Here is a 22,809-nt window from a genome sequence, read left to right on the forward strand (position 1 = left end):
ACTGCACCATAGACTCAACATTGCACCATAGACTCAACACTGCACCATAGACTCAACACTGCACCATAGACTCAACACTGCACCATAGACTCAACATTGCACCATAGACTCAACACTGCACCATAGACTCAACATTGCACCATAGACTCAACACTGCACCATAGACTCAACACTGCTCCATAGACTCAACACTGCACCATAGACTCAACACTGCACCGTAGACTCAACACTGCCCATAGACTCAACACTGCACCATAGACTCAACACTGCACCATAGACTCAACACTGCACCATAGACTCAATACTGCACCATAGACTCAACACTGCACCATAGACTCAACACTGCACCATAGACTCAACACTGCGCCATAGACTCAACACTGCACCATAGGCGGTATACAACAACAACAACGTCACCCCCCTTGTCCGCCCCCTTCTCTCGGCATCTTCATCGCCGTAGTGGTTCGGCACGGTCCGTGAGAACGCCGTGGGGGTGCCGGTGATGATGCCGCCCCTCTCAGTGATCGACTCGGACGAGGCCGGCACGGCGGCTTGGCGTGTCCGCTATTCCCTCCGCGGGGGGGGGGGGGCAGGGGGGGGGAGTGGGGGGCGGGAGACCCCGGCGACCTGTTTGTCGTGGAGACCGACCCCGGCACCAACAATGGCAGGATCGTCGTTGTCAAGGTAACGCGTGGGAGGGAGGGGAGGGGGTGAAAGGAGGGAGGGGAGGGAGGGGAGGGGAGGGGGGGAAAGGAGGGGAGGGAGGGAGGGACGGAGGGAGGGGAGGGGGGGATGGAAGGAGGTGGGGGAGGGAGGGGAGGATGGGGAGGGGAGAGGGGGATGGAAGGAAGTGGGGGTGGGAAGGAAGGGGAAGGAGGGGAGGGAGGGGAGGATGGGAAGGGAGAAGATGGAGGCAGCTAGGGAGGTATTTTTTCACAGACGTCCAGTGGGGGGTGAGGGGGGGGGCACGGGGTCCGAACGTCAACGTCGCCAGCACTGGGGAGACAAAGGCGGACGGGCGTGGTGCTGGCTCCCCACCCCCACGTGTGCCATTCCAGCCTTCATAGGTGCTCGCTAACAACACTTGGCCAAACGGTCTGCTAAGGCTATACGGGGGATCTTTGCCTTTTGTACGTGTGCGTGCGTGTGTGTGAACGTGTGTCCGTGTGTACATGCGTGTGTCCGTGTGTGTACGTGTGTGCGTGTGTGTACGTGTGTGTGTGCGTATGTACGTGTGTACGTGTGTGTGTACGTGTGTACGTGTGTACGTGTGTGTGTACGTGTGTACGTGTGTGTACGTTTGTACGTGTGTGTGTACGTGTGCGGGTGTATGTGTGTGTACGTGTGTACGTTTGTGTACGTGTGTGTACGTGTGTACGTGCGTGTGTACGTGTGTGTGTACGTGTGTACGTACGTGTGTGTGTGTACGTGTGTACGTGTGTGTGTGCGTGTGTACGTGTGCGTGTACGTGTGCGTGTGTACGTGTGTGTACGTGTGTGTGTACGTGTGTACGTGTGTGTACGTTTGTACGTGTGTGTGTACGTGTGCGTGTGTACGTGTGTGTACGTGTGTACGTGTGTGTACGTGTGTACGTGCGTGTGTACGTGTGTGTGTACGTGTGCGTGTGTACGTACGTGTGTGTGTGTACGTGTGTACGTGTGTGTGTACGTGTGCGTGTGTACGTGTGTGTGTACATGTGCGTGTGTACGTGTGTGTGTGTACGTGTGTGTGTACGTGTGTACGTGTGTGTGTGTACGTGTGTGTACGTGTACGTGTGTGTGTACGTGTGTACGTGTGTGTGTGTACGTGTGTGTGTGTGTACATGTGTGTACGTGTGTACGTGTGTGTGTGTACATGTGCGTGTACGCCGCAGCCCTTAGACTTTGAGACGTCATCGTCATACCAACTCATCGTCTTCGTGGATAACGAGGAGCCGCTCGTGAAAACCATGCGGCCCCCTCCAGAGAGTACCGCCACCGTCACGGTGAGTGACCCCCACGGCCCCCACATGGCCCACGCACGGCCCCCCCACGGTCTTTCCGTGCCACCCGCACCCGGCTCTGGACACCTGCAAGCTGCTCAAGAGCTTCACAGCTGCTGGGATTCTCCCGCCACGAACAAAGATTCCTGCAGAAAAGCCGCCACCCCCGACCTCTCCCCGTGTCTCTCCCCGCATCTCTCCCCGTGTCTCTCCCCGTACCTATCTCCATGTTTTTACCCGCGTCTCTCCTCGTACCTATCTCCATGTTTTTACCCGTGTCTCTCCCCGTACCTATCTCCATGTTTTCCCTGTGTCTCTCCCCGTGCGCGTCTCTCCCCGCATCTCTCCCCGCATCTCTCCCCGTGTCTCTCCCCATACCTATCTCCATGTTTTTCCCTGTGTCTCTCCCCGTACCTATCTCCATGTTTTTCCCCGTGTCTCTCCCTGTACCTATCTCCATGTTTTTCCCCGTGTCTCTCCCTGTACCTATCTCCATGTTTTTCCCTGTGTCTCTCCCCGTGCCTATCTCCATGTTTTTCCCCGTGTCTCTCCCCGTACCTATCTCCATGTTTTTCCCCGTGTCTCTCCCCGTTCCTATATCCATGTTTTTCCCCATGTCTCTCCCCGTGCGCGTCTCTCCCCGCATCTCTCCCCGTGTCTCTCCCCGTACCTATCTCCATGTTTTTCCCCGTGTCTCTCCCCGTACCTATCTCCATGTTTTTCCCCGTGTTTCTCCTCGTCCCTATCTCCATGTTTTTCCCCGTGTCTCTCCCCGTACCTATCTCCATGTTTTTCCCCACGTCTCTCCCCATACCTATCTCCATGTTTTTCCCCGTGTCTCTCCCCGTTCCTATCTCCATGTTTTTCCCCGTGTCTCTCCCCGTGCGCGTCTCTCCCCGCATCTCTCCCCGCATCTCTCCCCGTGTCTCTCCCCGTACCTATCTCCATGTTTTTCCCCGTGTCTCTCCCCGTGCGCCGCGTCTCTCCCCCCCACAGCTTGTCTCCCCGTGCGCCGCGTCTCTCTCCGGCAGGTGAGTGTTGAGGATGAGAACGAGGCTCCGCTGTTTGAGCCGCGGCTACAGCAGGTGATGCTGGCCGAAGGCCTCGCCCTGGGCAGTGCCGTCACCACGCTTGTGGCACGGGACCCGGACACCGCACAGAAGCAGAGCCTGCGGTGAGGACAACTCCCCGCCAAGCGGATAACAACCAAAACAACAACCACAACAACAACCACAACAACCACAACAACCAAAACAACAAGCAAAACAACCACAACAACAACCACAACAACAACCACAACAACCTAAACAGGAGGAAGACTTCTCCGCCAATGTGGCTGTCACCTGATGAAGCTGGGTGTCGTTGTCGTAATTACTGGTGAAATGTCACGGTACTCAGATAGGAAATGTCGTGGATTTGCTCTCCAATACACTACTGGTTAGTGCTGTACGAGTGTAGTGAGCCCAAAGACGAGGGAGAGCCGGTACTTGAGGCAACACTTTTATTTGACAATAACTCAATACAAGGTCCCTAACACTGAGGGGTAACGGCCCCTTTCACCCGCTGCTTGGGGAGGTTTGGCCTCCGGGCTATCGTGCCTCCGAACACTGGGACCACTCTCAGCCCTCTGGCTAGGGGCCCTAGGGGAGGCTATCCTGACCCGACCCAGCCAAGGTCCTCGGGTCCTGGCCACTGTCCCACTCAGTCCCGGACCTTAGAAGGACAGCGGGTGTGGGGGTACCTAGGGTCCGACCACTGTCCCACTCAGTCCCTGCCCTGACAAGGACGTTGGGTCTGGGGGTACCCAGGGTCCGACCACTGTCCCACTCAGTCCCTGCCCTGACAAGAACGTCGGGTCTGGGGGTACCCAGGGTCCGACCACTGTCCCACTAAGTCCCTGCCCTCACAAGGACGTCGGGTCTGGGGGTACCCAGGGTCCGACCACTGTCCCACTAAGTCCCTGCCCTCACAAGGACGTCGGGTCTGGCGGTACCCAGGGTCTGACCACTGTCCTACTAAGTCCCGGCCCTTACAAGGACGTAGGGTCTGGGGGTTCCCAGGGTCCGACCACTGTCCCACTAAGTCCCTGCCCTCACAAGGACGTCGGGTCTGGGGGTACCCAGGGTCCGACCACTGTCCCACTCAGTCCCTGCCCTGACAAGGACGTCGGGTCTGGGGGTACCCAGGGTCCGACCACTGTCCCACTAAGTCCCTGCCTTCACAAGGACGTCGGGTCTGGGGGTACCCAGGGTCCAACCACTGTCCCACTAAGTCCCTGCCCTCACAAGGACGTCGGGTCTGGGGGTACCCAAGGTCCGACCACTGTCCCACTAAGTCCCTGCCCTCACAAGGACGTCGGGTCTGGGGGTACCCAGGGTCCAACCACTGTCCTACTAAGTCTCGGCCCTTACAAGGACGTAGGGTCTGGGGTTTCCCAGGGTCCGACCACTGTCCCACTAAGTCCCTGCCCTCACAAGGACGTCGGGTCTGGGGGTTCCCAGGGTCCTACTCTAAGCCCGGCGGTCTTCAGTCTTCGGCTTGGGGATGACTGCCGAACCCGTTCAAGGGTCCGGCTTTTATAACCCTCCAGGGTCTCTCCGCCCCTGGCCATGCCTCCCTTCCAGAATGTTCTGGGGGATCCTGGAATATTCCCCCAGCCCACCCCCTCTTGGGGTCTGGGGAACCCTAGCAGCCCACATACCACCCCCTGCTGATGTATGTCTGCTACTGCAGGTAAGTTACCACAGTCTGTTCATGGCGTGACACTAGACAACACTATACAATATTATACACTACACACTACACTTCACACTACACTATACACTACACTACTATACACGACACTATACACTACTTTACACTATACACTACTATACACTACACTACTATACACTACACTATACACTACACTTTACTCGCTAACAGCACTTGCCCCTACATCCTGTTGAGGCTACACGGTGGGGAATCTTCGTCTGTGTGCAGGTGTCTGCCTACTCGCCACTAACAGCACTCGCCGCGACAGTCCGTCGAGGCTACCTGGGGGATCTTTGTGCGTGCGTGCAGCTACCGCAAGCTGCGGGTGCCGGGCGACTGGCTTGACATCGACGCGGCCGACGGCGCGGTGAGCACGGCGGCGGAGCTCGACCGCGAGTCGCCTCTTGTGCAGCGCAACGTCTACACAGCCACGTTCCTGGTGACTGACGACGGTGCGGGGTTACAGGGGAGCAGGGCCCGCGGCCACGCCCTCGCTCACAGCCACGCTTGCCGTCGCTGCGTGCGTGTGTGTACGTGTGTGTGTACGTGTGTAGAGGGTCACTTCTGAGACGCTGGTAGTAGGAGGCACACACACACACACGTTTGTTCTACACTTTTAGACACTCTGTTCACACATGGGATCACTGCAGACGGGTCAGGACGCTCAGCATGCTGCCTGACCCACAATGCCGAGCGTGAAGAGCGAGGACCCAGGGGAAGGCGCGGCAGCGAGGACTCCACTCCAGCAGACGGCCCCGACCCGGCCTCGGGACCTCCCTTTTATGGCCCCCGGCGTGGCCTGGCCACGCCCTCGGCCACGCCCCCTTCTGAAACCTACCAGAAGGTGTCTGGGCCGTGCCCCACATGTCCCATCTGTCATCTTTGGCCTATCACGTGCCCTGCAAGCTAGCCGGGCTGCTACGTCCTCTGACAGCCACCAGCACTACGCCCCCTAGGTCCCGTTCCATGACATTGCATGCCCTGCTGGCAGAGAGGGCTACTGCACCCACAATTCCCCTCTGTGTAACCAACGCTACGCCCCCTAGTGACCCACCTCACTACATTTTATGTGTGTACGTGTGTGTGTACGTGTGTGTGCGTGCGTGTGTGTGTACGTACGTGTGTGGTGTGTGGCGTGTGTACGTGTGTTGTGCGTGCGTGTGTGTGCGCGTGCGTGTGTGTGTGTACGTGTGTGTGCGTGCGTGTGTGTGTACGTACGTGTGTGTACCTGCGTGTGTGTGTGTACGTGTGTGTACGTGTGTGTACGTGCGTGTGTGTGTATACGTGTGTGTACGTGTGTGCGCGTGCGTGCGTGTGTGTGTGTACATGTGTGTGCGTGTGTGTGTGTACGTGTGTGTGTGTACGTGTGTGTACGTGTGTGTGTACGTGTGTGCGTACGTGTGTGTGTGTACGTGTGTGTGTGCGTACGTGTGTGTGTACGTGTGTGCGTACGTGTGTACGTGTGTGTGTGCCTGTGTGCGTGCGTGTGTGTGTACGTACGTGTGTGGTGTGCGCATGTGTACGTGTGTTGTGCGTGCGTGTGTGTGCGTGTGTGTGTGTACGTGCGTGTGTGTGTGTACGTACGTGTGTGTAAATGCGTGTGTGTACGTGTGTGTACGTGCGTGTGTGTATACGTGTGTGTACGTGTGTGCGCGTGTGTGTGTACATGTGTGTGTGTGCGTGTGTGTGTGTGTGTACGTGTGTGTGTGTACGTGTGTGTGCGTGCGTGTGTGTGTACGTGTGTGTGTGTGTGTACGTGTGCGTGTGTACGTGTGTGCGTACGTGTGTACGTGTGTGTGTGTGTGTGCGTGCGTGTGTGTACGTGTGTGTGTGTGTGCGTGCGTGCGCACGTTGCGACGGTGGAGCAGGCTCCCCCGTCGCGAGCGGCACCGCCACGCTGGAGTTGCTGCTGAGCGACGTCAACGACAACGCCCCCACGGCCGCCGTGTGGCCGCGTGGGACCGCCGCGTGTCCCCGCACCGGCGTCGCCGTCGTCGCCTCGGACGCCGACGAGGACCCCAACGGCCGCCCCTTCCGCTTCCGGCTGGCGCCCGGCGGCGGCGGCGACGACGACTGGACGCTCCGCCAGGTCGACGGTGAGCGCGGCCGGGGGGGGGGGGGGAATGCACCGCTCGGGAGATGGCGCTCGGCGTCGTCGTCATTGTCATCATCATTGTCGTCATCGTCGTCATCATCAACGTCGTCGTCATTGTCATTATCGATGTCGTCATCGTCATTGTTGTCGTCGTCATCACCGTCATCATCGTCATTATGAACGTCGTCGTCATCGTCGCCATTGTCATCATTGTCGTCATCGTCGTCATCATCAACGTCGTCATCATTGTCGTCTTCTTTGGTTCTTTCGGTAAGTTCACGTAGAATGAGAATAAAATAATAAAATAATAAAATAACACAATAAAATTCTCATGATGTTTCGGCCACAGGTGAAAGGTACAGACCTGTCGGGACGACAGAGCTTCAATGAACGATGTTAAGATTCGTAGCGACTTTTAAGCTGGTTGGGAGAATTGAGGCACCTTGACAAAGGTGTTTACATATCAAATAGCTGAGGGATTAGCTTGTGACTGGTCACAGGAATGGCTATGTTAAAGTCAAAATCTACACATCCACAGAGGCAACTAGTAATTTAGCATTGAAATAGCTAAGGGATTAGCTTGTGACTGGTCACAGAAATAGATGTTAAAGTAAAGGCCTACACATCCACAGAGCTTCAATGAACGCTGTTAAGATTTGTAGCGACTTTTAAGCTGATTGGGAGAAGTGAGGCACCTTGACAAAGGGATTTACTTATCAAATAGCTGAGGGATTAGCTTGTGCGTGTGTGTGTGTACGTGTGTGTAGCTTGTGACTGGTCACGGAAATGGCTATGTTAAAGTCAACAGCATTAATTGATCAGACCAAACAGTTCTCATTGAAACCCTCTGCTGCCAGACCACCAAGATTATATGGCCTCCCAAAGATACACAAAGAAGATACACCCCTTCTTCTTTGGTTCTTTCGGTAAAGCCACGTATAATGAGAATAAAATAATAAATTGATAAAATAAAATAACACAATAATATTTTCACGACGTTTTGGCCACAACACAAGCGGCCTTCATCAGGTGAAGGGACGAGACTGTCTGGAGGACAGCGCTGGAGTGAAAAAAGCCACGCTCAGATCGCGACCTTTAAGCTGTGTGAGAAGAAACAAAGCGCCTTGACAAAAGAATTAGCATAGAATTTAGCATTGAAATGGCTGAGTGATTAGCTTGTGACTGGTCACAGAAATGGCTATGTTAAAGTTAAAGCATACATATCTGCAGAGGCACCCCTTGACAAAGGAATTAGCATATAATTTAGCATTGAAATAGCTAAGTTAAAGCATACACATCTGCAGAGGCACCCCTTGACAAAGGAATTAGCATAGAATGTTTTTTAGCATTGAAATAGCTGAGTGATTAGCTAGTAACTGGTCACAGAAATAGCTATGTTAAAGTCAGAGCATACACATTCACAGAGGCACCTAGTACAAATCAAACAGGAGAATTTAGCATTGAAATAACTAGGCGAATTTAGCATTGAAATAACTGAGTGATTAGCTTGTGACTGGTCACAGAAATGGCTATGTTGAAGTCAAGGCCTACACATCTGAGCTATTCACAGTAACTGGGTATACACCTCAATATATAATGAATACTATATAGTGAACCAATAAAAAACTTAAATATATATATATATATTACCTCAATGTTATCAATAAACTCTATATATTCTCCAATCAGCTAAGCTACCAACAATAAGTCGTTATATATCACAATGCTATATGGTGAAAAAATGGGTGGATTCTTACCCTCAACTTTAGCAACATGGATAGCTACGGGCCCCGTTCAGACGGACGAGTTCATCTATGGTCGGAACAGAGGAGAGGGAGAGAGACAGCTGCGAGGCGCTGTTATACTCCATGTTGTAAACCATACCATTAACCGTGGTGTGAGAGGTATTAAGAGTCAATGCTGGCAAAAGAGCTGCGGTCTGAAGGTCATCGTAAAATACAATTAATTAAGAACGGAAATGGTTTAAAACATCTTTCCAATGGTTACTAAGCCAGAATCCATCTTCTCGGTTGAAATTGTCTCTGTGCTTGTATATGTGAATGGCCTCATGAACGAATCTCTCATGGTAGCCGGTTGGTTTGCAAAGAACCTCCGTCTTGGAGAAGTCAATGTCATGTGAGCCCACTGAATTATAACAGTGATCTGCCACGGCAGAGGAGTTCGTTCTCCCATGTTTCAAGTCTGCTTTATGTTCGCGGATGCGGTCCGAGATATGTCGTTTGGTTTCTCCAATGTAGCTACTACCACAGAGGTACTTTAGTTTGTAAACGCCCGGGTACTGTATGTCTGGAACAGCATCTTTTACAGATGGAACTAAATCACGGATTTTATGTACTGTGTTGAATCGGACCTGGATCTTGTGAGTTTTGATGTGGTGTCCTTGTTCACCAAAGTCCCGGTACCTGACACCATCGCTATCATTGAAGACACGGTTCATCAAGGACTGCATACTGATGTACCCCCCCTGGTGAGACATTGCTTGGCCAACACATACTTCACCTGGAATGGAACTTTCTACAAACAAACTAAGGGCACCCCAATGGGCTCCCCCCTATCTCCGGTTGTAGCCAACGTATTCATGGAAAAATTTGAAACTGACGCCATCCAGACTGCCACTCTACGCCCGACCTTATGGAAGAGGTACGTGGATGACACTTTTGTCATCTGGCCACATGGCCAGCCTGCTCTAGACCAATTCCGCGACCACATCAATTCCATACACCCAGCCATCAGATTTACCATGGAGGTCGAAAAAGATGGCAAACTACCCTTTTTGGATGTCTTAATTAATAGGAGACATGATGGTTCAATGAGCCACTCTGTCTACAGGAAAGCTACCCATACAGATGCTTACTTGAAACCGGATTCCCACCACCATCCATCCCAGAAGAACTCCCTCATCAAGACTCTATACCATAGAGCCCAATGCATTTCCGACCAGGAACACATTACCAGTGAACTCAAGCACGTACACCAGGCTCTCAGGGCTAATGGTTACTCCGACTACACAATCCGCAAAGCCATCACTCCAGTCATGAAGAAGGATCCTCTTGTGGAGGCATTCAAAACCATCACCTTACCCTACATTGCAGGGGTCACTAAAAAGATCTCCAAAATCCTGAATAAACACAAGATCCAGGTCCGATTCAACACAGTACATAAAATCCGTGATCTAGTTCCATCTGTAAAAGATGCTGTTCCAGACATACAGTACCCGGGCGTTTACAAACTAAAGTGCCTCTGTGGTAGTAGCTACATTGGAGAAACCAAACGACATATCTCGGACCGCATCCGCGAACATAAAGCAGACTTGAAACACGGTAGAACGAACTCCTCTGCCGTGGCAGATCACTGTTATAATTCAGTGGGCTCACATGACATTGACTTCTCCAAGAAGGAGGTTCTTTGCAAACCAACCGGCTACCGTGAGAGATTCGTTCATGAGGCCATTCACATATACAAGCACAGAGACAATTTCAACCGAGAAGATGGATTCTGGCTTAGTAACCATTGGAAAGATGTTTTAAACCATTTCCGTTCTTAATTAATTGTATTTTACGATGACCTTCAGACCGCAGCTCTTTCGCTGACATTGACTTTTAATACCTCTCACACCACGGTTAATGGTATGGTTTACAACATGGAGTATAACAGCGCCTCGCAGCTGTCTCTCTCCCCCTCCTCTGTTCCGACCATGGATGAACTCGTCCGTCTGACCGGGGCCCGTAGCTATCCATGTTGCTAAAGTTGAGGGTAAGAATCCACCCATTTTTTTCGCCATATAGCATTGTGATATATAACGACTTATTGTTGGTAGCTTAGCTGATTTGAGAATATATAGAGTTTATTGATAACATTGAGGTAATTTATATTTTAGTTTTTTTATTGGTTCACTATGTAGTATTCATTATATATTGAAGTGTATACCCAGTTACTGTGAATAGCTCAGATGTGTAGGCCTTGACTTCAACATAGCCATTTCTGTGACCAGTCACAAGCTAATCACTCAGTTATTTCAATGCTAAATTCGCCTAGTTATTTCAATGCTAAATTCTCCTGTTTGATTTGTACTAGGTGCCTCTGTGAATGTGTATGCTCTGACTTTAACAGCTATTTCTGTGACCAGTTACAAGCTACTCCCTCAGGTATTTCAATGCTAAATTCTATGCTAATTCCTTTGTCAAGGGGTGCCTCTGCAGATGTGTATGCTTTAACTTAGCTATTTCAATGCTAAATTCTATGCTAATTCCTTTGTAAAGGGGTGCCTTTGCGGATGTGTATGCTTTAACTTTAACATAGCCATTTCTGTGACCAGTCACAAGCTAATCACTCAGCCATTTCAATGCTAAATTCTATGCTAATTCTTTTGTCAAGGCGCTTTGTTTCTTCTCACACAGCTTAAAGGTCGCGATCTGAGCGTGGCTTTTTTCACTCCAGCGCTGTCCTCCAGACAGTCTCGTCCCTTCACCTGATGAAGGCCGCTTGTGTTGTGGCTGAAACGTCGTGAGAATATTATTGTGTTATTTTATTTTATCAATTTATTATTTTATTCTCATTCTACCTGACTTTATCGAAAGAACCAAAGAAGATGAATCCTTGCAGTCACGAAAGCTTTAAATCGAAAGATACACCCCTTCGTCCCATCGTTTCTACTATCAACTCCCCCACCTATAAACTGGCACATTTTCTTTCTGATATACTACGACCTTTCATTGGAAAAACCACCTCTGCGGTACTAAATTCCACTCACTTGGTATCGATAATCAAAGGCATTTCCCTGTCCCCAGACGACCTGCTTGTCAGTTTTGATGTGGTGTCCTTGTTCACCAAAGTTCCGGTACCTGACACCATCGCTATCATTGAAGACCTGGTTCATCAAGGACTGCACACTGCTGTACCCCCCCTGGTGAGACATTGCTTAACCAACACATACTTCACCTGGAATGGAACTTTCTACAAACAAACTGAGGGTACCCCAATGGGCTCCCCCCTATCTCCGGTTGTAGCCAATGTATTCATGGAAAAATTCGAAACTGACTTCATCCAGACTGCCACTCTACGCCCGACCTTATGGAAGAGGTACGTGGATGACACTTTTGTCATCTGGCCACATGGCCAGCCTGCTCTAGACCAATTCCGCGACCACATCAATTCCATACACCCAGCCATCAGATTTACCATGGAGGTCGAAAAGATGGCAAACTACCCTTTTTGGATGTCTTAATTAAAAGGAGACCTGATGGTTCAATGAGCCACTCTGTCTACAAGAAAGCTACCCATACAGATGCTTACTTGAAACCGAATTCCCACCACCATCCATCCCAGAAGAACTCACTCATCAAGACTCTATACCATAGAGCACAATGCATTTCCGACCAGGAACACATAAGCAGTGAACTCAAGCACGTACACCAGGCTCTCAGAGCTAATGGTTACTCCGACTACACAATCCGCAAAGCCATCACTCCAGTCAGGAAGAAGGATCCTCTTGTGGAGCCACTCAAAACCATCACCTTACCCTACATTGCAGGGGTCACTAAAAAGATCTCCAAAAACCTGAATAAACACAAGATCCAGGTCCGATTCAACACAGTACATAAAATCCGTGATCTGGTTCCATCTGTAAAAGATGCTGTTCCAGACATACAGTACCCGGGCGTTTATAAACTAAAGTGCCTCTGTGGTAGTAGCTACATTGGAGAAACCAAACGACATATCTCGGACCGCATCCGCGAACATAAAGCAGTCTTGAAACACGGTAGAACGAACTCCTCTGCCGTGGCAGATCACTGTTATAATTCAGTGGGCTCACATGACATTGACTTCTCCCAGACAGAGGTTCTTTGCAAACCAACCGGCTACCATGAGAGATTCCTTAATGAGGCCATCCACATATACAAACACAGAGACAATTTCAACCGAGAAGATGGATTCTGGCTTAGTAACCATTGGAAATATGTTTTAAACCATTTCGGTTCTTAATTAATTGTATTTTACGAGGACCTTCAGACCGCAGCTCTTTCGCTGGAACTGACTCTTAATACCTCTCACACCACAGTTAATGGTATGGTTTATAACATGGAGTATAACAGCGCCTCGCAGCTGTTTCTCCCCTCCTTCCTCCTCCACTCCAACCATGGGTGGACTCGTCCGTCTGAACGGGGCTCGTAGCTGTCTGTGGTGCTGAAGTGGAAGGTAAGAATCCACCCGTTTTTTCACCATATAACATTGTGATATATCATTGAGGTAGTTTATATTTTAGTTTTTATTGGTTTACTATATGGTATTCATTATATAGTGTAGTGTATACCCAGTTAATGTTAATAGCTCAGCTTATTGAAGAATATATTGAGAACATTTATTATATTGATGTAATTTAGAATTAGGTTTTTCGCATCGGTTTACTGTATGACAGTTGATTTGTTGCAGCCCCCTTTGGCGTCCATGTACGAGGTGCCTCTGTGGATGTGTAGGCTTTGACTTTAACATCTATTTCTGTGACCAGTCGCAAGCTAATCCCTTAGCTATTTCAATGCTAAATTACTAGTTGCCTCTGTGGATGTGTAGGTTTTGACTTCAACATAGCCATTTCCGTGACCAGTCACAAGCTAATCCCTCAGCTATTTGCACAAGCTAACCCCTTTGTCAAGGTGCCTCACCTCTCCCAACCAGCTTAAAAGTCGCTACGAATCTTAACAGCGTTCATTGAAGCTCTGTGGATGTGTAGGGCTTTACTTTAACATCTATTTCTGTGACCAGTCACAAGCTAATCCCTTAGCTATTTCAATGCTAAATTACTAGTTGCCTCTGTGGATGTGTAGGTTTTGACTTTAACATAGCCATTCCTGTGACCAGTCAAAAGCTAATCCCTCAGCTATTTGCACAAGCTAACCCCTTTGTCAAGGTGTCTCACCTCTCCCAACCAGCTTAAAGTCGCTACGAATCTTAACAGCGTTCATTGAAGCTCTGTGGATGTGTAGGCCTTAACTTTAACATCTATTTCTGTGACCAGTCACAAGCTAATCCCTTAGCTGTTTCAATGCTAAATTACTAGTTGCTTCTGTGGATGTGTAGGTTTTGACTTTAACATAGCCATTCCTGTGACCAGTCACAAGCTAATCCCTCAGCTATTTGATATGTAAACACCTTTGTCAAGGTGCCTCAATTCTCCCAACCAGCTTAAAAGTCGCTACGAATCTTAACATCGTTCATTGAAGCTCTGTCGTCCCGACAGTTCTGTACCTTTCACCTGAAGATGGCTGCTTGCGTTGTGGCCGAAACGTCATGAGAATTTCATTGTGTTATTTTATTATTTTATTCTCATTCTACGTGACTTTACCGAAAGAACCAAAGAAGATGAATCCTTGCAGTCACGAAAGCTTTAAATCGAAATTTAAATCATCGTCGTTGTCATTGTCGTCATTTACATTGACAAACTAATTTCCGTGACGCTTGCCATTGTTGTTGTTTTCATTTAAATCTTTCGTGACTGCAGGGATTCATATTCTTGCTTCTCTCGGTAAAGTCACCACCACGTAGAAGGGAAACAATAAAATAATAAAAATATAAAACAATAAAATTATCACGACGTTTCGACTGCAACACAAGCAATCATCGTCAGGTGTGAAAAACAGCGAGAACATTCGAAATTTTCTTGCTGTGTTTTTTCTTGCTGTGGTTTCCACACCTGACGATGATTGCTTGTGCTGCAGTCGAAACGTCGTGAGAATTTCATTGTTTTATTTTTAAATTATTTTATTGTTTCCCTTTCTACGTGGTGACTTTACCGAAAGAACCAAGAATATTGTTTCTAGATTTGAAGCTTTCGTGACTGCAAGGATCCATGCTCTTTGGTTCTTTTCGGTAAAGTCACGTAGGTAAAATTAAAAGAACAAAAATCACGACGTTTCGGCTACAACACAACTGGCCTTCATCAGGTGAAGGGACCGTGCTGTCATGAGGACAGCGTTGGAGTGCGGTCCCTTCACCTGATGAAGGCCACTTGTGTTGTGGCCAAAACGTCGTGATTTTTGTTGTTTTATTTTTTACCTACGTGGTGACTTTACCGAATAGAACCAAGAATAATGTTGTTGTTGTTGTTTACTTCCTTGCCCCTCCCCCCGGCACCTCCGACGGCTCCGCGTCTGTCCACGTGCTGCGTCCCCCCGGCGGCGGCGGCGACGCAGGCAACAGCTCGCAGCTGCTGGCCAAGTCGTCGCTGGCGGAGGGGCTCCACTGGGTGGCGCTGCTCGTCGGGGACTCGGGCACGCCGCCGCTGAGCGCCGTGCGGCAGCTGCAAGTGGCGCTCTGCGCCGCGTGCGACCGCCGCGGCCGCTGCCTCCACGCCAGCGCCGCCAGCGGAGCCGCCAGCGCCGTCTCGGCCATGGTGATCTTACTGGGTCAGCTCCTCACTCACTCACTCCTACTACTCACTCACTCCTCCTTTTCCTCCTCCTCCCTCACTCACTCCTCACTCACTCACTCACTCACTCCTCCTTCTCCTTCACTCACTCCTCACTCACTCACTCCTCCTTCTCCTCCCTCCTCCTCCCCCTCCTCCCTCTCCTCATCCGCCCTCCTCCCGCACCTCATCCTGACCCACGACCCCCGCTCCGACCCCGTGACCCCAGCACCTCATCCTGACCCACGACCCCGCTCCGACCCCGTGACCCTGCCCTGCCCCCACACCTCATCCTGACCCACGACCCCCGCTCCGACCTCGTGACCCCGTGACCCCCGCACAGGCGTTCTAGGTTCCCTTCTCTTGGCATTGGCGTTGAAACGGCGTCGCCATGGAGACAAAGTGGGCAGGTGGAGCCTCGCGGAGCCGCGCGGAGACGCGGCCACCGACTACACGGAGCAGGGCGGGGGGGAGGAGGACCAGGTGAGGTGGTGACATCACCCACAGTGACATCACCCACAGTGACACCACCCACAGTGACACCACCCACAGTGACACCACCCACAGTGACACCACCCACAGTGATACCACCCACGGTGACACCACCCACGGTGACACCACCCACAGTGACATCACCCACAGTGACACCACCCACAGTGACACCACCCACAGTGACACCACCCACAGTGACATCACCCACAGTGATACCACCCACGGTGACACCACCCACGGTGACACCACCCACGGTGACACCACCCACAGTGACATCACCCAGTGACATCACCCACAGTGACACCACCCACAGTGACACCACCCACAGTGACATCACCCACAGTGACACCACCCACAGTGACACCAACAACAACAACTGCCATTCACCACTAAGTGGCGGTGACGTCACCACGACGCTTGTGCCAGGCTATGTGCACCCTGAGGCCGCGTAAAGTGTCGAACGCCTGCGGGCAGGATGTCACGGGGCAGACCCAGGTGCCACGGGTCGACTGACTGTGCCAACTTGCTATGCTTTAGCCACCCAGCGCTCCGCTCATTGTTGTGAGTGTCACTCCTCCGCCCTCCGTTGTTGTTGGAGGGCGACTGCCTCCAACTGCCCAGTAGCAGCGTCCTTCACGAGCCTCCTCCACAGAGGCCGATCTTGACACCGCTGGTACCAGTCATCGGCAAGTTCACTCATCTCCACGTCCTCCTGTACCACATCACTCCATCCCTTCTCTAGCCCATGCCGTGCCCGTTTAACCCCCTCGATCCGGCCGAACAAGAGCTGTTTCGGCATGCGGTGGCTGGGCATGCGGGCTACATGACCCAGCCATCGCATTTCAAGGATTTGTGAGCTCCTCACACAAACCAGCCTGGTTAAACCCAGGATGGATCGTAGGCAGGCCAGCCTAAATGTTTCTAACCGGCGAAGATGTTCCATTTGGGGGGTCCACGTTTCGCAAGTGTAGAGAAGGAAGGGAATGACCGTGGCCGAGAAGACCTGAAGCTTTGTGCGGAGCGACAGACCAGGTAGCTTCCACACAGCGTTACGCAACCGATGAAAAGATATTGCCGCTCGACTGTGACACAGTGACACCACCCACAGTGACACGGACGATGCGGTGTAATGAGATGACGTGCGCTGAGACTGTGGTGAGGCTGTGGTGAGGCTGTGGTGAGGCTGCGGTGAGACTGTGGTGAGGCTGTGGTGAGACTGTGGTGAGACTGCGATGAGGCTGTGGTGAGGCCGTGGTGAGACTGTGGTGAGGCTGTGGTGAGACTGTGGTGAGGCTGCAGTGTCTGCACTGCAGGACTACGATGCGACGTTGCTGCGCTTTGAACCACCGCCGTCATCGCCGTCACGGCCGTCACCGCCGTGCGGCGATTGTCCCGGATCACTCCGCCTGGGAGAGACCGTGCTGCCCAGAGACATGGCAGCCTTCATCGGCAAGGTCGGTGCCACCGCCACCATCACAACAACACTCACTTGAACAACATCACCACCATCACACACCGCTCACTTGAACATCATCACACACCACTCACTTGAACATCATCACCACCATCACCATCACACAACACTCACTTGAACCACCACCATCACACAACAACAACAACCGCCATTCGCCACTAAGTGGCGGTGACATCACCACGACGCTTGTGCCAGAACATGAGCACCTTGAGGCCACGTGGAGTGTCGAACGCCCGCTGGCAGGAGGTCACGGGGCAGACCCAGGTGCCACGGGTCGGCTGACTGAGATGACTGGCTGATGCACCACCTGTGCCCCCTACTATGCCAACCTGCTGTGCTTTAGCCACCCGGCGCTCCGCTCGGTGTTGTGAGCGTCGCTCCTCCGCCCTCCGTTGTTGTTGGAGGGCGACTACCTCCAACTGCCCAGTAGCGTCCTTCACGAGCCTCCTCCACAGAGGCCGATCTTGACACCGCTGGTACCAGTCATCGGCAAGTCCACTCATCTCCACGTCCTTCTGTACCACATCACTCCATCTCTTCTCTAGCCGTGCCGCGCCCGTTTAGCCCCCTCGATCCGGCCAAACAAAAGCTGTTTCGGCATGCGGTGGCTGGGCATGCGGGATACATGACCCAGCCATCGCAGCCTTGCCCGCCGGAGGAGCTCACCAATGGGACCTTGCCCAGATCTTTCAAGAATTTGTGAGCTCCTCACACAATCCAGTCTGGTTAAACCCAGGATGGATCGTAGGCAGGCCAGCCTAAATGTTTCTAACCGGCGAAGATGTCCCATTAGGGGAGTCCACGTTTCGCAAGCGTAGAGAAGGGAGGGAATGACCGTGGCCGAGAAGACCTGAAGCTTAGTGCGGAGCGACAGACCAGGTAGCGTCCACACAGCGTTACGCAACCGATGAACAGGTAGCTGCTCGACTGATTCGGAGTGAGACCTCTGCTGTTAAACTGGAGCCGGTCATAAGCACACTTCCCAGGTATGGGAAACTCTCCACTCTCTCCACAACTGCCCCGTCACCGATTGGGAGTTGTGGGGGTGGAGTGTCCGATGGTACAAAATACCCAGGCAGGTGCTTAGTTTTGGTGGGGCTGATGGTAAGGCCCCATCTCTTAGTGGCACGCTCCAGTCTCAGCAGCAGCGTCTCCAACTCCTCCTCTGAATGAGCAGCTATTACCAAATCATCAGCATACATAACGTGGTTGAGCAATAGGGAGCCATCCCTTGACCGCACCCGGGCATCGATCAGCCTCCCATTATATCTGTACCATATGGAGATTCCCCCGGTACAGCTATTGAAGGCTTCACGAACTACGTGGTCAAAATAGATGTTAAATAATGTGGGAGCCAGAGGACATCCCTGTCGCACCCCAAGGTGTACAGGGAAAGGTTCGGACTCCCGGCCACGTAGTTAACGCTGTCTCACCTGCAAGCACCGCCAGCTCCACTGAAAATGCTGCCGCGTTGACGGCCGCCCAGCCACCGGTTGAGCAGCCGGTCGCTCCCCCTGCAATGGGGAACGGACTCAGGGCAGCACACGGCCGTCTCGCTCAACTCCTACATGCCGCGGCCTCCATTCTCGAGATCAACTTGGAGGTCGCGGGCAGGCCGAGTCAACCGCCGGCAGACGTTCCCGCCATCGGCCGGGGCGGACATTTTGATTTTCCCGCCGGAGAACCACGTGATCCTGCCGGAAGCGGAAGCCAGGGGCATCCTAGGGAACGCGGGGGGCCAATCAAAACCCGCAACGTCATCAGCATGCGACGCTGCGAATTCAAGTTCCTCAGCGGACGCCGCGTCATCACTGTACCGACACGGTACAGTAGACTCTATCGGCCGGGAAATCGCCGATCTCCGGTTCGAGACGGTGCAAGCTGAGGAGGAGACGACGTCCGCCCTCCAACAATGCCTGCCCATCTTCCGGGAATTCACATCTGAAGGGGGCGACTGGACGGTGTTCCAGCGTCGCTTCCTGAGCCACCAAGAGATGGTGGGCTGGTCGGACGCACAGGCGCTCCGAGCGCTACCGGCCACTCTGGACGATGATGCTCTCGCCTCGCTCCTCACCATCCCCAGGCACAAAAGGGCGACTCTTCAATCGGCCCTCCGACGGATGTCCGACGTCTACGGGCCTCCATCCGACGTCCACAGCCGATTTTACGACAGACGACGCCGCCCTAAAGAGTCTCCGTTGGCATTCCGGACCGCTCTACTGGCGATGGCAAGAGTGGGTTACCCTCGCATGGACGACGAGGCCATCGACGCCATCATTCTCCAGAAGATGCTGGAGCTGGCGCGCGAGCTGCGCATCGTCATCCAAGTGGTGGATGACGACAGTATGTGCTCGCTACGAGCCGCTCGGTGCATCCACGCACATCTGCTGCTCCACACGGAATCGACCATCGCCGCCTCGGCTTCGACGTCGGAGCCTGTTAGCAGGGACGCCGAGTTCTCCCCCGACCGGGCCTTCATGGCGATCGTCCGACCACGCTGGTCGCCGCAACGACCAGCAGCGGGGACGGCCTTCTCCACGTGGCGACGTGACGTGCTTCAACTGTGGCCGACGAGGCCACATCTCCTCTGACTGCCGTGCGCCTCGACAACGCCCCTCCGCATCCCGGGGCCAGGACTACAGGACGTCCACGGCATCGCGGCAAAACCAGGCAAGTCGCGACGCCTCTCACGCTCGGCCCTCATTCACACCATACACACCGCAACGCACCATAAGAAGGGCTCGCGATTCGGCGTGTGATGGGGGGTATTCTGGCGTTTGTTCGCGGCCACTCAGACCTGGGCAGTGGTCTGAGTTGGCCCATAGGGTAGTCGCGGCGACGGCAGGTTCGTCCGTGGTTGTCGGATCAATCGAGGGTGTGGAATTTCGCGTGTTAGTCGATACTGGCGCGTCAGCTACGATCATTTCGGATTTGATTCACAATATACTGCCCGTACGATGCCGCCCCTTGGAACGGGTTTCTATCCCGTGTTTCGCCGCTAATGGCAGTTCGCTGGGCATTATCGGGCAAATTCGGGCTCAAATTTTGATTGGAGACATTAAATTGGCAGGGCCTATTTTGGTCTCTTCCTCCCTTGCCGTGCCGTGTTTGTTAGGCACTGATTTTCTCGCGAAAATGCCTATTAAGATCCTTGTAGATCAAGGCTGCATCAAACTCCCGTCGGGTCGGCGGATGGCGTTCTTGCCCACACCCTCACATCCGCGCATGGCTAGTGCCTCGGTGCAGGCGTTTGTCGCGAGCACAGTCCGCATTGCACCAGGGACACAAATGCTCGTGCCCTTGCAACTTAAAAAACCGCTAGCCCGGAGGCCTCGGCACATGGCATTTTGCTGGGGCCTTCAAACGCAGCTGCTAAGGGGTTAGATTTGGTGGCTGCACAGACCCTCGTAGCAGCCGACAGGGAGCCGTTCTTGCAGGTTTTGAATGTCGGATTGTCCACAACCGTCATTCCACAAGGAACTGTGCTCGCTCACGCGACCCCAGTGCCGTTGGGGACCGGAGTCGTGGGACACGTGCATGACACGCCGCAGGTCCCACCTCCTTCCGAATCGGATGAGAGATGGTTGGACGCGCTTTGCACAGACACGGGTGATCTGTCTCATTCGCAGCGAATTAAATTGCGCGCTCTTCTGCGAGAATTTTCCGATATCTTCAGTAAATCTAAATTTGATATTGGCTGTACCAAGCTGCTGGGCTTAGCCCGGCGGAGAAACAGCATGTTAAATCGGCTGTGGATGACATGCTGGAGGCCGATATAATTTCTCCCTCCACTAGTCCCTGGGGTGCTCCAATAGTGCTGGTCAAAAAGCACGATGGCAGTCTCCGTTTTTGCGTTGATTTTCGGCGCCTAAATAAAATCTCGGTAGCGGACGCCTACCCTCTCCCTCGTATAGACGAGTCATTGGATGCCCTGGCAGGGGCGCACTATTTCTCCACCTTGGACCTTCTGTCGGGGTTTGGGCAACTCCCCCTCGACGAAGCGTCAAAACCTAAGACTGCTTTTCGGACACCACAGGGCCTTTTCGAGTTGAATAGATTGCCCATGGGTCTCCACTCGGCCCCAGGACGTTCCAGAGGCGCATGGAGCTGGTCCTCGCTGGGCTCCAGTGGGACTCATGTCTCATTTATCTTGACGACGTCATCGTCTTTAGCCGCACGTTCGGCGAACACATCGAACGGTTGCGTGCTGTCTTCTTGAAAATGCGGGCCGCTAACTTGAAATTCAAGCCGCAGAAGTGTCATCTTCTGCGTGAGTCTGTGCGCTATCTGGGCCACATAGTTAGCTGCTTGGGCATCTCTACCGACCCTGAAAAAACCAAATGTGCTCAACATTGGCCGACCCCTACATCTGCGGGCAATGTTCATAGTTTTATTGGTTTTGCGTCGTACTACCGCCGGTTTGTTGCTGGCTTCGCGACGATTGCCAAGCCGCTCCACGCCCTTACGTCAAAAGGGGTGGCGTTTCCTTGGGGGGACGCAGAACAGGCCGCGTTCGACTCCTTGCGGAACGCGCTCGTGGCGGCACCGTCCCTTGCGTACCCCGATTTTTCCGTGCCATTCGTGTTGGACACCGACGCTAGCAATACGGGGATTGGGGGTGTTCTGTCACAAAAAGTTGATGGCATTGAAAGGGTTGTTGCCTATGGTAGCAGAGTCTTGTCTCTTGCTGAACAAAGATACTGTGTGACCAGACGTGAGCTGCTGGCCATTGTTTTTTTTATTCAGCAATACAGGCCGTACCTGTATGGTCAGCATTTTACCGTGCGATCTGATCATTCGGCTTTACAGTACGCTCTGCGGGTTGACCAACCGTCCGGGCAGCTTTCTCGGTGGCTCGAAGTCCTTCAGGACTACGATTTCAATGTCACTTACCGTAGGGGTGCACAACACACGAATGCCGATGCGTTGTCTCGCCTTCCGCCGGCTCAAAAATGTGCGTGTTTTTTGGGCTCGGGCCGTTGTAAGCCGCCACTGCCTGCGCAGGTCGCGCCTCTCACAACGGTGTCAGCCGCACTTCCCGCCACCTCAGCGCCGATGTTGGATCATGCAGATCCAATGGCCAGTGACGATTTGCTGGGGCTAACTTTGGCCAAATGGGGTCGGCACCAGGGCGAGGACATGTCATTATTGAGGTTGCGTCGCCACGCGAATAATGCGGTTCCAAGACAGGGCAAATTTAATTCATTTGTCATGAAGCGTGGCTTGTTGATGCATTGGGATGCTGACTCGTGTCAACATAAAATCGTCGTGCCATCCGCCTTGCGATGCAAGGCCGTATGGGCGGCGCATGAGCGTTTATTGCACCTGGGTGTTCATAAGACCATTGGGTTGTTGCGGTTGCAATTTTTCTGGCCGGGCATGCTGCGCGACGTCACTGACATTTTGCTGGGATGCACCCAGTGTGCGCAACGTAAACCGCCGGCTAAACCGGCATGTCCACCCCTGCAACCCATTTCGGTCTCTCGTATAAATGAGTTGGTGGCTCTCGATATTTTGGGCCCTTTTCCTACTACGCCACGGGGTAATAAGTACCTTCTGGTTGGGGTAGAGTATTTTACACGGTGGCCTAT

General features: G+C 52.7%; 1 protein-coding gene across 1 annotated transcript; it reads left to right on the plus strand.

The window, feature by feature from the left end:
- Nucleotides 1–505: 505 nt before the first annotated feature.
- On the plus strand, nt 506–20,267 carry LOC142910245 (cadherin-2-like). The gene is made up of 9 exons (XM_076059950.1): nt 506–559; nt 1,874–1,984; nt 3,013–3,155; nt 5,045–5,187; nt 6,604–6,831; nt 15,038–15,250; nt 15,596–15,735; nt 17,058–17,202; nt 20,227–20,267. Exons 1-9 carry the CDS (start codon nt 506–508, stop codon nt 20,265–20,267), a joined length of 1,218 nt encoding a protein of 405 aa, XP_075916065.1.
- Nucleotides 20,268–22,809: the final 2,542 nt, after the last annotated feature.

The sequence above is a fragment of the Petromyzon marinus genome, unplaced genomic scaffold, assembly GCF_048934315.1.
Source record: "Petromyzon marinus isolate PM22_M1 ecotype Great Lakes invasive population unplaced genomic scaffold, UKy_Petmar_22M1.pri1.0 PM_G_Scaffold_14, whole genome shotgun sequence".
NCBI classification, from domain to species: Eukaryota; Metazoa; Chordata; class Hyperoartia; order Petromyzontiformes; family Petromyzontidae; genus Petromyzon; species Petromyzon marinus.

Bases quoted from the DNA above. Each gene is read 5' to 3' on its own strand.
- LOC142910245 (XM_076059950.1), top strand. From the start codon at position 506: ATGCCGCCCCTCTCAGTGATCGACTCGGACGAGGCCGGCACGGCGGCT. The intron at 1,985-3,012 runs GTGAGTGACCCC...TCTCTCCGGCAG, and splicing joins AGAGTACCGCCACCGTCACG to GTGAGTGTTGAGGATGAGAA. The intron at 3,156-5,044 runs GTGAGGACAACT...GCGTGCGTGCAG, and splicing joins GCACAGAAGCAGAGCCTGCG to CTACCGCAAGCTGCGGGTGC.